Source organism: Acomys minous (genome assembly GCF_964271855.1).
Source record: "Acomys minous genome assembly, chromosome: 2".
NCBI classification, from domain to species: Eukaryota; Metazoa; Chordata; class Mammalia; order Rodentia; family Muridae; genus Acomys; species Acomys minous.
Window position 1 is genome coordinate 58,647,590 of NC_140484.1, and position 16,859 is coordinate 58,664,448.

General features: G+C 40.9%; 1 protein-coding gene across 1 annotated transcript; it reads left to right on the top strand.

Moving 5' to 3' along the window:
- Positions 1–13,455: 13,455 nt before the first annotated feature.
- Positions 13,456–14,391, top strand: LOC311592575 (olfactory receptor 13A1-like; the record flags this gene model as incomplete). The annotated part of the gene is made up of 1 exon (XM_084773162.1): positions 13,456–14,391. One exon carries the CDS (start codon positions 13,456–13,458, stop codon positions 14,389–14,391), a length of 936 nt encoding a protein of 311 aa, XP_084629288.1.
- Positions 14,392–16,859: the final 2,468 nt, after the last annotated feature.

Here is a 16,859-nt window from a genome sequence, read left to right on the forward strand (position 1 = left end):
AAAACCTAAACCTGGGACCTTAAACTGCTAAAAGAAAACATAGGCATTACCCCTACACAATATAGACGTAGGAAAGGAGTTTCTGAATAGGACTGCTTTTGTCCAAGAATTGAGGCCAGCAAATGACAATTGGAACTTCGTTAAGCTAAATCCTCTGCACAGCTAATGAAACAATCAACCAGGTGAAGAAGACTAATGTCCAGAATATATAAAAAAATTTAAAAACCAAAATGACCTATATCAGCCATATTGGGGTTCCTGACAGGGTCCCAGGAGGGAGGAAAAGGGGAAATGAAAGTTAAATAAAGAGATAACAAAAGGAGAGTCAAAGGCTAGGGTCAGGAGGGCTACAGTGGCTAATGGCCCAGGCCATCAAGATCATTAGCAGCACATCTCATTATAGCTCTGATGGGTGGGGAGCAGAAAACAAGTCAGTGAGAAGCATCAAACAGCAGAATTACAGGAAGCTCAAGGTATCTCATGGTCCCTCTTAGCAAGGTATTATGGGATGGCAAGCAAAGCATTTCATATCTCAGTGCCAGGAATATTTGACCACATACACATAAGGAGAGAATTCTAGTGCCAGTTCTCAGAGGCCCTGTCACCAGTCCATAGCTGGCCTTGCCTGACATGACCCTGGCTAGGTGAAGGGCAAAATGCCCATGCGCCCATCAGGGCCTTTGTCCAGTCTCCCATCTAGACCAGCCTTTAACAACAAAGGCTTCAGATGAAGGACTCTCAGCAGAGTACAGAGGAGTCAGTTTACGCCATGGTGAGACCTTCCAGGTGGGACCTGAGAGTCTGAAGACAACTCAGGAGACACACACAGAGGATGGGTGAAGGGAGGGTTGGAGGGGGAACCACTTCTGTCACAGTACATGACTTCCCTGGCCACTGTCCTCCACATTACTCTGAAGGGAGCTTAGGTCATGAAGCCAAGAGTCCCTTTTAATTGATCCTAAGAGCTTTCTCCTTCTGTTCCTATCCCAGGAGGCACCAGGACAAGCACCTGCCCCTGGTCTCAGAATCTGCAAATATTTCAGAAGGTCGATGACCTCTGCAGAAAGGGAAACAGAGATTCAGAGGGACACTAACAACTTGGTGCTTGCAGGAAAAAGGAGTCTATGCTCAGCACAGTGGGAACTTTGTGGGAGCCATCTGAGCCTGAATTCACTATGACAGGGAAAGGTGAGTGAAACCTTAAATTCCATTATGTGACTCTTCTGGCTAACAGTGAAACTCCAAAACAAAAGTCTCACTATAAAAGTGACATTTGTCCCAGTGTGTGGATCTTGGCACAGAGAGACAGAAACAGCATAGCTATGCTCTCCGTGAGGCCTGAGTTTTAGGGAGAGCAATGAGTCAGAGAACACATTATGATAGAAAGATTTGGTTTCATGCCATATTGTATAAACAGAAGAATGTCTACCTCCTGTTTACAAATTACTCATTTATGTCTGGTTTTTTTTCCCCTGTGTTGAAAACCTGACTTCTTCATTCATCACCCACAGTACTCATATTAATTTTGAAATGAAAACAATAGATTTAGGTTAATCTAAGATGTACATTTATGACTAGATGGGACGTGAACGTTGTCTTGTTGGTCTGCGGCATCTACAGAGTACGGTGAGAGAAGGCTACAAAAGAGATTGCCCTCCCCTGATGTCCACAATCCACTGCTGTGGGTGGAAAATGAATTTCACCTTCAGTGCAGAGAATTAGAGGACACCAGGAGAACACAGACCACAGAATCAAGTGAGCAGGGCTCATAGCGGCTCTTTATGAAGCCTGCGTGGGTCTACATTATTATGTCCTAGGCATTTGAGTTATGGCTGTGTAGCTTGGTGTTCTTATCGGACTCTTAACAATGGGAGTGGGGGGTATTTACTCTTTTGCCTGCTCTTGGGACCCTTTTCCTCTACTGGGTTGCCTTGCCCAACCTTGATATGACAGTTTGTGCCTAGTCTTATTGTATCATGTTATGTAATGTTTGGTTGATATCCCTGGGAGGCTTGTTTTTTTTTTTCTAAAGAGAAACTGAGGAACTGGGGTCCGGGGGAAAAGAGAAGTTGGGGGCAGGAGACTGGGAGGAGTGAAGGACAGGGAAACTGTGGTGCAACAAATAAACAACATCAGCCCAGCCCTGGTTTTAGCCATGCCCTGTCTGCTGCAGATAAGGGCTGGGATGACTGGGAATCACCTAAAGAAACAATGTCTGCCGTCTGGATTTAAGTATCAGGAAAATGGCCAAATTAAGGGGGAAAGGGCTGTGATAACAAGTCCGGAGGTGTAAATGCTTTCTCTACCAAATTTTCTGAACAAACCATGGGATCTGCAGCCACTCCAGTTTGTGTTCATGACGAGAACGCTCAGCTGCTTTGCTCCTGGATCAGGAGCAGCTTCTGAAGATCCCTTGCTGGGATCTGGCTTACATAGAGCCAAATGGGTTGTTGAGAATTTGCTCCTCCACAAACTCCCCACCTGGATACCAGATTATCCCGTGTCCTCTTAGACACAAATGGGAACACTAGCAAACTTGCAAAAGAACCAGATGGAATTACAGAAAAAGGGTGTGGGTGGATGCAACTCCTCTCTGCTTCACAAAGCATATGGGTGGGCACCTGTGAAAATGATCTTTTCTCTCTGTATCTAAGCAGCACTATCGCATCTGAGTAAGATATTGTTGTCTGTTATGCTTATAGAAATGACAGGTTTCAAAAATATGGCTTTCTAAACATAGTGTGTATAGAAAGACTATTTTTGGTTTTTCAGAAGTGCCAGTCTTCTCTCTGTCATGCATGCAAAATATCTCACAGAAAATTTCTTCATCTGGCTATTCAATGCAGCAGTGTACGGCATGCCTTAGGTGGCCAGTCCAGGAAAAGATGGCGGTCAGTGTCAAGGTCTCCTAGACCTCGTCTTTCCGTGGTTTGTCTTCTATGACAGTACAAATGCTGAGGGTTCCTTGTCTGATCCTCATGAGAGGCAGCAACTCACACCACTTGGCGAGGAGGACAAGGTGAAGTCAGTACTTTTCCTATGAAGACAGCACATACTCTGTGGGCAGCCGAGACGCTCTGAAAGCCCTGTGTCTAGTTTAGCCTTTGCCTATCCACAGATTCGTGGTCTTGACCTCATTTCCTGTCCACTGTTTATTCATCAAGAACAAAGCCTCCCCCAGTTCACTAGGCAGTCTCAGGGTGGAGTGGGGAATCCCAGAACCAGGCACCTGTCTGGTGACATTAGCTGTCCCTGCTCTAGGTACTTCAAGGTTCACAAACAGGAGCTCTTCGTGCTTCTCATTCAGTTACTCCTTTCATCATAGCACTACAGGATCTTTCAGGTTTTCACCACCCTGTCTGTGCCTTGGCCCTAACCAAGCCTTATTCCCTTTACTGAAAGGCTGTGTTCATTAGGTTTAGCTGTTTCTTGCCATTGTTCTGTGTTCACTTCTAAGTGTTGTCAGTGGATGCTGGTGGAACCTGTTAGTTTTCTATGTGGTTCTTTAACTTTGATCAGAAACTTCAGCACATGTGCAATGGAATGGTGTGTGTGTGTGTGTGTGTGTGTGTGTGTGTGTGTGTGTCTGTGTGTGTGTGTGTGTGTGTGTGTGTGTGTGTGTGTTTGGTGGAGTGTGTGGCTGTGCACACTCTGACTCACTCTATCTCTCTGTTATAATGTGAATGCATGACGTGTGCGTATTGCCTTGGATAACTCCAGTTTCAGAGACATGTCCCCATTGGACCTGTCCAGTGATACTCCTGCTCCACAGAGGTCACACTCCTCTTTCTCATCGGTATCTCTTCTCTCCACTTTAAGACATGAGGCTCCGATTACCTTTTGCAGAGTTTCCATTTGCTCTAACACACATTCAACATTTTGAAGACTTGGATTAAAGTAAACCTAACAAGTAATCTTTATAGTTTTCAAGGTACACTTAAAGAAGAGGGTTGCATTTTAAAAACCATTTTGTGTTTTACAGAGTGCTTTCTTTCATGTAGTCCAGTTCCATGAAGGTGCGGGACATTTTCATGATCCCAAAAGTCCTCTCTCACTGTCTTGTTCATGTCTCAATAATTAAGAGGTAACACATATGGGTATTTTCTGCTACAGATCTGGTTTTGAGTAGATTTTCTTCCATATAAAAGCACACAACTTCAACGGGAACAGTGTTTTTGCACATCTTTTCCCCATAATATAATTTTTTATTAATTAGTTGGAAATTTTATACAACGCTCCCATTCACACTAGCTTCCCATTCCTCCAAGGTCCACTCTCCTTCCCTTTATCACCCCCCCAAAGTGTAGCTCTTCAAATTTGATGGCTTCTGGCTTGGGGGATGGGGAAAGACTTGGTTTTCTTGAAGGGGCTGGCCACTGGGAATTTGACTATGCTCCAATGAGTACATGGGCCACACACACTGGACTTGCTGTGGGTTTTTTTTTTCTTTTCTATTTTGCACATCTTACACTGTCTGTTCACGTTTTTTCTGTGATGTATTTTTCTGAATTGGTGTATGAATGAAGCTACCATGAATGGTATCAGTCAATGCTGTTATTTGTAACAGAAGGTCACTGCACAGATTGATGGAACATAGGTTGATATTTCAATATGTTTGTGCATATTCTAAGTAAATGTTTACATCCTTCAGATTTTGTCATCTCTGTCTTTTCAAGCTTTGAGCTCCTCTCTTCTTGTTACTTTCAAATACATAAGAGATTATTGTGGAGTGTAGCCATCCCACCATGCAGAGCCCTAGAATATATTTTTGTGTGTTCAAATGTGCTTAGTTCCCATTGCCCTAGCTTCCTTAGCACCTCCTCATCTTTGCCATCACCATGTCTATTAATCACTATCCTACTAAGATAGAGTTTTCTAGTTTTCACCTATGAGAGACAAATGTGGCATTTATCTTTCTATGTCTGGCTTATTTATCTCACTGTGTTACTTCCGACCTTGTATCTATCTTGCTGTGCATGCACAGGGGTCATGTTCTTGTGGCTGAGTAATGTTCCATTGCCTGAGCACATTACCTTTTCTCTATCCCCTCATCCCCTGGTGGATACATATGAGTATTCTGTTTATTTGCTATTGTGATCACTTCTCTACAAGGGAAGGTTGGTGTCCCTCTGATGTCCTGTTTAATTTCTTTTAGATATGCATCCAGTAGCGAAGTTTTGGTCTGTGTGGAATCTTTAATTCTATTCTACTGAGAAACCTTCCAACAGTTTCCCTAATGGCTATACTAATTCACATCAGTGTAAAGTCCCCTTTTCTTTGATTTTTTAAAAGTAACATTTGCTGTCTTCCTGTTTTCTTAATGGCTATTGTGCTAGGTGAGATGACAGCTCATTGCTGTTGGGTTAGCATTCCCCTGATGGCTGATGAACTTGACTATTTTCATATATTCTGCAACAGTTTGAAATTTTTAGAAATATAAAAACAGATTGTTCACTTATTAAATTGGATTGTTTGTCATTTTTTAACATTGAAGTTTTAAATTTAGGTATTAATTTCCTGTCAGATGATTACTTTGAAAATAGTTTTTAATTATTGTTTGCTATGTTGACATTGCTTAGTCTGATATAATCTTATTTGTCTAGTTTTGTACTTGTTCTGTTTTTGGAATCTTATCTGAAAAAATATTGCTTATTTAGATAATTTGAAATGTTTCTCCTTTTCTTTCAGGAAATTAGATTCAATCTTTGATTCATTTGGGACTGATTTTTGTATAAAACAAAGAAATTATCTTGTTTCATTCTTTCACATGTGAACATCCAGTTTCACCAGCACACATATTTTAAGGTTGTGTTTTCTCTACTCTATATTCTTGTGGCCTGTGTGAAAACAAGCTGGTGGTAGGTTTCTGTGTTCATTCTTAGATATCTGACCTTTCCCATGGTCTACTCTCTCTTCTATGATGAGATCAAATTGTCTTGATCAGAGCATTATGGTGGATGTCTTAAAGCCATGCATAGAAATGCTCACACATTTTTTATTTTTTATTTTTTTGTTCAAGACTGCTACATTAAGTCCTGCCTTCAAGTCATTTGTGTTTCGATATGAATCTTGGAATTGCTTTTTTTTAGTGCCATAAATAATATTATTGCATTGATGCTAAAATAATTTTGGATAATACATGCATTTTGACAATATTAATTCTTCCACCTCAAGGTCATAGAGGTCATGCTAGTGTGTATGGGGTTCAGAGGTCCAGCTATTCATTGTTTTACTCATTATTTTCCTTCCTTCATTGCTTTTTTTTTTTCTGAGACAGGGTCTCTCCACATAGCCCTATCTGTCCTGAAACTCACTTTGTAGACCAGGTTGGCATCAGACTCAGAGAAATCCATCCACACAACTTGATCCTACCCTGAAAGAGAGAGTAGAGCATGGGAAAGATCATCTATCCAAGGCATGAACACAGGAACCTGTCAGCAGCTGTCTCTGCCTCCCAAGTGCCACCACTGCCCAGCTGGTTTCGTAATTTTCATTAAAGTGTTTACTCATATCCTTAGCTAAACAATTCCTAATGTGTTAGGGTTTTTCCTACCTATTTTAAGCAAGATTTCTTCAAATTTTGTTACTAGCAATAACATTTATTGGTGTATGAAAATGTGACTGATTTCTCCTGCTGATCTTGTGTCCTTAGCGTACTTTATACTTTTTGTAGTAATTTTGTGGTGTGTTTCTTTTCTTTCTTTCGTTCTTTCTTTCTTTCTTTCTTTCTTTTTCATCTATGCCCTTTACTCTGTTTACATTCAGGATTGTCATTATCAGAGTCTTCTGCACTGCTTCATTTTTCTCTATTGGTTTTGAGTTTCCCTTCTATTTTCTTCCTCTCTGTCATCCACCTCTGTGGCTTGATGGTTTAGTGTATTGATTGGCAAGGTTTTTTCTCTTTTTTTCTCTTGTATATCTGTCTTTTATTGTATTTTTGCACTTTAGAAATATTTTTGCATAGATATTCTTTTTTATCTCAAGATGTGGAGCTACCTTAAAGATATTTTGTAGACTTTTCTGGTGGTTGTGAATGAGCCCTTTCAAGCTTCTTTGCATTGGTAAGTGTCTATGTCTATTTCTTAGTGACATTATTCTGGACATATTCTTCATTGTGAGTTTTACTTCTAGTCTAGTTGGACTCCCTTAAATCTAATTTGGCTTTTTTTTTTCATGGTGATTTTAGAATTCCCTTACTGTTTTGGGATTTTCACAGCTTACTCATGTGGTGCCTAATGAGGCTACTTCCTCATTGTGTCCTACTATACCTAAATGTCTGTCACTTCCAACACCAAGGCTTTAGAGGTATTATTTCATTTAGTAGGTTTTCCATGACTTGGCCTTTGTTTTACAGCTTTACCATTTGAAAAAAGCAGGGTAAAACATTAGCCTGTCCTACTATGTGAAGGCAGTTGTGTAGGTTTGGGCACGAAGCCTGACATTGGACATCAACTCTGAAGACATGGCATTCAGTTCCAAGGAGTGTTGACTAGTTTTATGACAACTTGATACAAGCTGGAGTTATTTTGGAAGAAGAACTCTAAACTGAGAAAATGCGTCTCTAAGATTTCCTATAGGAAGTCTGGAGTGTGTTTTCCTAAATAAGGATTAGTATGGAAGAACTCAGTTCACTGTGGGCAGTGCCTCACCAGGGTGGGTAGTCCTATGTGCTATAAGAAAGCAGGCTGATAATGACACTCTGATATATTCAGATCTGTGTCTTGCTCGGCCATCTTCAGAGAAGTTTCCCCCGGCAGCATATGAAAATGAATGCCAAGACCCATAACCAGATGCTATGCAGAGAGTGAAAGAACTTAGAACATTCAACCTTAATGGAATGTCTCTGTTAAATAAATGCCTCCCCTCGGGGCTCAGGAAACCCCGTAGAAGAGGAGAGAGGAAAAGTATAAGAGATGGAGATGATGAAAAACACAAAGCTAACAAATGCCCTCTATATCAACATGACCAAAACTCATGTGAACTCATAGGGACTGAGGTAGCTTGCAAAGAGCCTGACCATATTGCCACTATGTTCTCTGCATATATATTATGGCTTCCAATTTAGTTTTTATGGCATTCCCAAGTGTGCAAATGAGTAGGTGTGTCTCTGATTCTTATGTCTTCTCTTGGGCTCTTTTCCTGATGTTTGTTTGTCTTGTCCAATTCCAATGTGATATTCCTACAGGATTTTTTGTCTTATGTCTCTTTGTTTGGGCATTTTGTATCTTAATGGTCTTTTGCTTGTAAATTATGGTTTCCAGTTTTATGTTTTCATGGGTTCTGATTTTGAATGTGTGGATGTGTATGGATATATGTTTCTTGTACTTTTCTCTTTTTTTTAATATTCTGGTTTACTTGTTTTTATTTGCCTATTTGTGAGAGAGAGGGGGCAAGGAGGTGGATGAGTGGGGAGTTGGGGACTATCTGGGAGGAAATGAGGGAATCATAATTAGAATATAATGTGTGAAAGTTTATCTTCAATTAAAACAATAAAATGTAGGGGGAAATTAGAAGATCCAGAGGAAGGAAGAGGAGAAGCAGCATCAGCAGCTTATTTGATGAGTGTTGTGTGATGCACTGATCTACAGGTATAGCAATAAATTATTAGAAGTCACTTTAATACTGTGTCTATTTAGTAATATAACAGTAGTAGATTTCTCCCTAGATCATGTAACATATCTATCAACAAATTCTTGGACTTGTTAACAGTGGCAAGTAGGGTCCCATCTTGAGGAGTGGGCTTTAAATTTAGTCATAAGGTGATTGGTTAGCTCCATAACATGTGTGCCACTGTTGCATCAGTGGGCATATTTTTACTGGCAGATCCAGATATGAGTGATATTGATGATTTTTTTTAAATCATCAAGTTTTGGGCAAAGTATCTTCAGGCCAGTACCCGCTTGATCTCTACATGTTTGTGGTTCAAGTAGGTGATGTCTCCAGCAATAGAACTTTACTATCACATTCAAGAGGATAATCAAGAGCAGTGTCAATGATATGTAATGTCTGAGGGTCTTTAGGACCCAGTGATTAAACATCTCAGAAATACATACTATATCCTGGAGATTTATTTGGTAGCATGTACTGTCTAGTTGGGGTAATGTCCCCCATTATATGGTAACTCCTTTTAAATTGCTTTTATACTACAATGTATATTTTAGGAAGCTTCTAATGCAGCAGGCTTCCGTGTGGATTTTTCAAAAGGGTTTTGGTGCTACTTATCCCTCACCACATTGCCTCCTCTACCTTTCCTCCCACCCCCCACCCTCTCTCATAATTCTTATTTAATTTTCTCCTTCTCTTTCTTATAACACTATATTACATCTCCTTTTGCTTAAAAGAGCCTTTCTTCCCGTGGTACCTTACTAGGCTCCAATTTCTTTGAGTGTTCTAAAGGAAACACACATAACTAATACTTAAAAAACATAGCATCCACACATTACAGAAGTCATGTGTTTGTCTTTCTAGGCCTTGAGTACTTCACTCGGCATAATTGCTTCCAGCCTATATTTCTACAGACTTTATGATTTCACTTTTTTTCTTAAAAACTGAGTAGGTTCCATTATGTAGGTGCCATGGTTTCACTATCCATTCATCATTTTGCAGACATTTATGTTGTTTCTATTTCCTGTCTTGTGAGTAGATCAATCATGTACATGAAAGAACAAGAATCTTTTTTATTAAGATATCTAGTTCTCTGAGTCAATGCCTGAGTGGTATAGCTGGGCCATATGGTAGGTCTATTCCATATTTTCAATGAATCTCCACACTAAGTTGCAAAGTGCTTGTACCAGTTTGTACTCCCATTATCAATGAATATGTGTCCCTTTTCCCTGAACCCTTGCTAGCATCTGCTTTCATTTGTTTATTTATTTTTTTATCCTGGCCGTTCTGACTAGAGTAAGATAAAATCTCAAATGAGTTTTAGTTTCAATTTCCCTGCTGGCTAAAGATATTGAATATCTTTCTAATCTTTTTGTTTTGTTTTGTTTTAGCTATTGTGTTTGACCTTTTGAAAACTCTGTTTAGTTCCATTCCTTGTTTTTTGTAGAGTTTCTTGTTTTCTTGCTGTTTAATTTTTTATTTATATATTCTAGACATTAACCCTTTGTCAGATGTATAGTTAATAAAGACTTTTTGCCATTAGACTCGAATGTGAATCCATTTGTCAACTATTGATCTTGAGGCATGGTCCTTTTTAGAAAGTCCTTTCCTGTGTCAGTGAGTTCAAGCATACTCTATATTTTCTTCCCTATCATTTTCAGGGTGTTGGGTCATACATAGGTCAGGCTCCTTGATCCACTTGGAGTTGAGTTGTGTGAATGGTGAGAGATAAGAATCTAGTTTCATCCTTCTACATGTTACTGTTTAGTTTGACCAGGACCATTTGTTGAAGATGTGGTCTTAGCATTTTTATTGCTGCAGTGAAACATCATGACCGAAGCAACTTGGGGAGGAAAGGGTTTCTTTGGCTTACACTGCCATATCACTGTTCATTATTGAAGGAAATCAGGACAGGAACAAAAGCAGGGAAGGAACCTGGAAGGGGAGTTGACGCAGAGGCCATGGAAAAGTGCTACTTACTGGCCTGCTCCCTGTTGCTTTTCTTAGCCTGATTTCTTCTAGATTCCAGAACCTTCAGCCCAAGGATAGTACCAAGACTCATGAGATTGGCCCTCCCCCCATCAATCACTAATTGAGAAAATGTCTTTCATCTGGATCTTATGAAGGCATTTTTTTTCTATTGAGATTCCTCCTTTCAGATGACTCTAGCTTGTGCCAAACTGACAGAAGACTAGCCAGCATAGATGCTGTCTCTTCTCTGGTATGTATAATTTTTTTTTGCTTCTTCATAATATACAATGTATATGTAAATATGTGGACTTATTTCTGGGTCCTTAAATCACAGTATTTACTGTATTTCTCTCTCAGGTCTTTTGAGATGTGTTGTTTAGGAATGTATAACTTATTTCCCATGTTATTAGATTTTAATAGATGTGCTATTGATATGGGGATAATTCTATCAAATAGCAAGCTTTTTTTTTTTTTTACAAATTTCAGTTTTTCTAGCTCAGCCTATGGTTAATCTTGATCAACACTTCCTGTACTGAGAAACAGGTGAACCCTGAGGATGGGAGTTATCATTGCCTATGGGTTATTAATACTACCAGGAGTGTCTTTCAAATTCAAGTATAGAGAAATGAGCCAGATTAAGAAACTTCCAAGGCCATTAGAGGAATTCAATTTTGTAATTATGTTTCTGTAGAACCACATGCTTTGCCAAGTACTCATTAGGTTCTCTAGTGGAAGAGGAAGGGAGAAGAGGTATGCAGAAGGGGGAGACACATGGTCAGACATAACCCTGTCACATGGTTGCAGAGTATAAATATAATATTGAAGAATCTCTGATCTGAAATGAAGGCAGCTATGTTTAAAACTCAGCACTTACTATGAAGCTGGTGACAAAATAGGTTGTGGGCCAGATTGTGGAAAAGATATGTGAGATAAAAAGTAATCAAAGAAAATAAAGTGTTACAATACTGATGTAGGAAAAAGTGGGTAAGTAGTAAGCACCACTGTATTCAGTAACCCTTGGAAAACTTCACTGACTGCTACATTATGCCTGTGCTCAGTCATAAAATACTTTTAACTTGCACACCAAAGGAGCGGTGCCAAGAAAAAATATTTTCACACTGAGTAAGATTGCCACACACACGCTAATCTATAGGAGTAGAGAGTGTTTACACATGAGCTTATGAAGGAACCTATAGAAAATGCAAATGGGTGGTGTCTGATGGGTCTTCTATATCAAGCTATACAGCTTAACAAGCTGAAGGACTTAGGAGAGTCATAGTGAGTTTGGACTTGGGGAAGATGGACAGTTACCTTAAGGTGCACACTCTGTGCTCCTTGGATGATGGATAGAGAAGATGAAAATGTTGGAAATGACAAGAAGTCACAAACTGTGAAACAACTGAAGACATTGGTAACTTGAGTTGTAATTTTTTGAAATCTATAGTTGCAGGCTTTGAGGACCAGTTGGGTGAAACAGATAATAGGATTCAAAACACCATTCTTGTCTTGTAGAACAGGAATCCTCTGATTATCTGTCAAATGTGTAGGCTTAAGGTGAGACAATGAATCAGGAAGATGTAGCTGTGTTCCATAGAAGAAGCATCCTGAAACACTAGGTAACTGAGAGTGAGTGTCCACACAAGGCCGTTAACACAATGCAGAAAAAAGCTGTGGAAAACTATGGCACCAACCAAGGACAGTATGTACAGTAAACATTGAACCTCTACCCAGATCTAGCCAAGGGACAGGTCATTCTATACAGTTGAGTGGAAAATGGGGACTGACTTTCACATGAACTCTGGTGCCCCATATTTGACCATGTCCCCTTGGTGGGGAGGCCTGATGGCACTCAGAGGAAGGATAGCAGGCTACCAAGAAGAGACTTGATACCCTATGATCATATTGAGGGGGAGGAGGTCCCCCTCAGTCACAGTCATGGGAGAGGGGAATAGGGTGAAAGTGGGAGGGAGGGAGGAATTGGAGGATAGAAGGGATGGGATAACAATTGAGATGTAATGTGAATGAATTAATAAATAAATACATTTTTAAAAAGAAAGAAAAAGCTGTGGAGAATGGCAATGAATTCAGCTATTGGAATGATGGCTTTGCTGTGTCTGTGCTTCATGGCGACCTTAAAGCCACAGAAGTACTCTGGATTTACAGGCTTTGGTTGTGAGAAACTATCTCTGGGGCAATAGATTTGAAGTAGGTTAGAGTCATGGCAATATCAACAAGGTAAATCATAGATCACAGTAAATTAAATTCAGAAAATACATAGCTACTTGGCTATGGAGAATGGAGTTTTAATGTTGAGTTGGATAGTAAAGCCCCAAATAACAAAGAAGACAAAGTGATGGAGAAGTCAGAAGGACAGCTGATGAAACAAAGTATAAGAACTGACTCAGTGTGTATACATCCAAAAGATATCATCATGTGAAAAATACCGCCTATGGCGGCGAGGGGTGCAGCTATGGTGAGGGAGTACATTTATATTTTCAGTTACTGTGAGTAGATGGTGGTGGTTACAGGTGGTGATGGAGAAGCAAAGCAGAAGCATTGTCCTGAATGAGGGATGCTCCACTGAGTCCACGTGGTCAAGAAGCCAAGAGAGGAAAAGATGTCCCTCTTGATCCAAATCAGTAGGGGGAGGCTTTGTAGGTAGAAAATTAAACGTAAATAAAATATGTGTGGTTTCCAAAAGGCATGATACAGACAAATAAAGGACAAGAAATTTCGATGAAGGAAAAACTATCACTCCTTTTCTTTCTGATGGCACAGATATTTGAGATGATCAGGTTTGAAAATCACATGATGAAGTGGTAAACTGAGATATCATCTCAGAAGATGAAAGACACAACAGTGGGCCTAACACTCTCCAACATGCTGTCAAGGCCCAACCAGACAGTAGTGACAGAGTTCGTGCTGGAAGGCTTCTCAGAGCACAGCAGTCTAAGATTTCTCCTGATAGGCTGCTTCCTGTCCCTCTACACAATGGCTCTAACAGGCAACATTGTGATCATTGCTTTGGTCACCGCCAGCCCTGGGCTCCACAGTCCCATGTACTTTTTCCTCTGCAATCTGGCCACCATGGACATTATCTGCACCTCCTCTGTGCTGCCCAAGGCCCTGGTTGGCCTAGTCTCTGAGGAAAACACCATCTCTTTCAAGGGGTGCATGGCCCAGCTCTTCTTCCTTGTCTGGTCCTTGTCTTCTGAGCTGCTGCTGCTCACAGTCATGGCTTATGACCGCTATGTGGCCATCTGCTGTCCCCTGCACTACAGTTCTAGGATGAGCCCACAGCTGTGTGGGGCCCTGGCCATGGGTGTGTGGTCCATCTGTGCACTGAATTCATCTATCAACACTAGCCTGATGACACGGCTGTCGTTCTGTGGTCCCAAGGTCATCACCCACTTCTTCTGTGAGATCCCCCCTCTCCTCCTGCTCTCCTGCAGCCCCACATATGTGAATAGCATTATGACTCTTGTGGCAGATGCCTTTTATGGAGGCATCAACTTCGCGCTCACCTTGCTATCCTATGGCTGTATCATCGCCAGCATCCTGCGCATGCGCTCCGCTGAGGGCAAGAGGAAGGCCTTTTCCACCTGCTCATCCCACCTCATCGTGGTCTCTGTGTACTACTCGTCTGTGTTCTGTGCCTATATCAGTCCTGCTTCCAGCTACAGCCCAGAAAGAAGCAAAGTGACTTCGGTGCTCTACTCGGTCCTCAGCCCAACCCTGAACCCCCTCATCTACACACTGAGGAACAAGGATGTCAAGCTGGCCCTGGGCAGGCTCTTGCCCTCTTTATCACATTAAGTGGTGATGTGCAGGCTGTTCTTCAGCCTGGGATGTTCCTAAGTGTGCAAAAACTGGACAATTTCACTTTCTGTAACCTAAGAAACAACAAAAGTCTTAGAGGCAATGTAAACAAAACATTCAAGCTTTCTTTCCTGATAAATACAAACTATTTCAAAAGTAATTAAAGCTTATTTAAATGGAGATCCAACATTCCTGGACTGGAAGATTTTCAGTGGGTGATGGTAGTGATACTCACAAAACAAAGCCACCCTGTAAACATCATAGGGCCTTGTTTGAGAACTTTGACTAGTGTATCTAAATTTTATAATGAATCTTGAGGGGCCAGCATGGCCAGTGTCTTGGTAAGACCATTGTTGAGAGACATGGAATTTCCATTCTACAGCTTCTTTCTCACCTGCTGTAGTCTAAGCTAGCAGCATTAGCATGGAGAAAGAGGAAACTGAGAAACCAGAGATGAAGTGTAACTTTCAAAAATGAACTCATATATATTAGTCCTGCTTAAATTTTACAATGATGAGACAATTGAACTGGTAGGAAACCTTCATTATTTTCAGCAGTTTTAGGAGAAGTAGACAAGTGACTGCACACAAAACATGACCTGGAATGCTTCCTGCATGTCATAAATAAAAACAGACACAGATCATAAAGATGCAAAGGCTAAACTCTTTTTATACATGTTGGTCATGTCTGTTCCCCTCCCCCAGCTCCTCCCTGGCCCTCCCTAACCATCCAATGTCATTCTCTCTCCTGCCCCCTTTTTTCTCTCAAACAAAAATAAAGCTCAAAACAAACAAAAACCAGTAAGACAACACACACACACACACACACACACACACACAGAGAGAGAGAGAGAGAGAGAGAGAGAGAGAGAGAGAGAGAGAGAGTTTTGCTGACCATCTACTCCTGGATAAATCTCTGAAAACTCAGTGAGAGCTGAAAAGGAGGGTGAGCAGGTCAGGAAGAGGAAGAGGAAGAAGAGGACGTGCATCTGTGGCCACTGCTAAGATGCTGGTCAAAATACAGCTCGGTGGAGAAAGGGCACCGTCTGCAGCAGATGCTGCTGAAACCAGTCTGTGTCATTTTCAGACTAAACATATTCTTCATTAACAGTCTTCAGCAATTTACTTCCTTGAACCTTCTTATATGTGTACCATACTAGGACTTGTGATGCGAACCAGATGTGTTATATTAATTAGGTTTTCATCCTCGTGACCACAATCCTTTCCCAAAATGTTTATTTTGTCTCATGGTTCCAGAAGCTTCAGTCCATTGCCACTTGACCATTGCTTTGGTCTACGGTGAGGCAGGACCTCCTGGCAGTGGCCATATGTGATGGTGAAGTTTCCTCCCATCATGGCTGCCCAGGACACATAGAAGAGGAGCATCTGTGCTCAACTGGCTTTCTCCCTTCCCCTCTAGCCCATGCTTTCTAGTCCCTGGTCCCTGGGATGGTGCTGCCTACATGGAGAGTGGATGCCCTGCCTCAGTGAATCTTTTCTGGAAACACTCTAACCTGCGTGGACAGGTGTTCCTCTCTAATCTCCTAGGTGATTCTGGGCTCAGTGTTGATGACAATAGAGAGTGACATCTGTGAATCATTTCCCTGGACCTGTTTAGCCTGTTAGTTTCCTTCACACTGTTCACTTCACCTTTAAGTCATGTTTTGTGCCATTTCTTCTTTTATTCTCATGGCTGATATTTAAGCTATAGAACTGATAATCACCCAATCACTAAGTACAGAATTGGTCACACACATATACATGCACACATATCATAAGCACATTATTTGGAAATTCTTATAATGATGGGACATGCTATATATCACGTTACCATTACCCACATGGAATACAGTTTAACAATGGCCCTCCAGGAAAAGTCTGGTCACACGAAACATACCAGACACTGGGGTGTATGTCAAAACTGTGACTAAGCAAATCTCTGGTCTGGCCCTTTGTCTAGGAAAAGGCAAGTGTGCTAGTGTCTGGCTCTGGTCTGACTTCTCCATGTGATGAAATCAGGGGAAGTTCAGTAGACATCAGATGTTGTCAAGATCAACATTCTAATCTTATCTACTTTTCTTCAATGGATGTCTTTCCCTTATCCTGGGATACAAACTCTGCTGTAAGGAATGTTATGAAATGATAATAGGAAAGATGTGAAGAATCAAACCAGCGCTGTGAGAGCCCACCGGAGACATGAGCTAAGATTCCTCATAGCTGTAACAGTATCGTAGTGGCTGTTGGGACACAAGTTAAAGGAATTATATTTCACTGAAGAACTTACACTTCCAGAATTAATTAGCAGTTAGGTTGGTGCTGTGAGTCACAGAAGTAGCTTAATCTTTAAGAGCACTGTACTTACAATCAAACACATTTGAATGTGTTAGGTAGGTGAAAATGTATAAGAGGTACTAAAAAAAATTGCAAAGGTCAGCAATATGTTTCCTATCCATAGACTTACTTGGC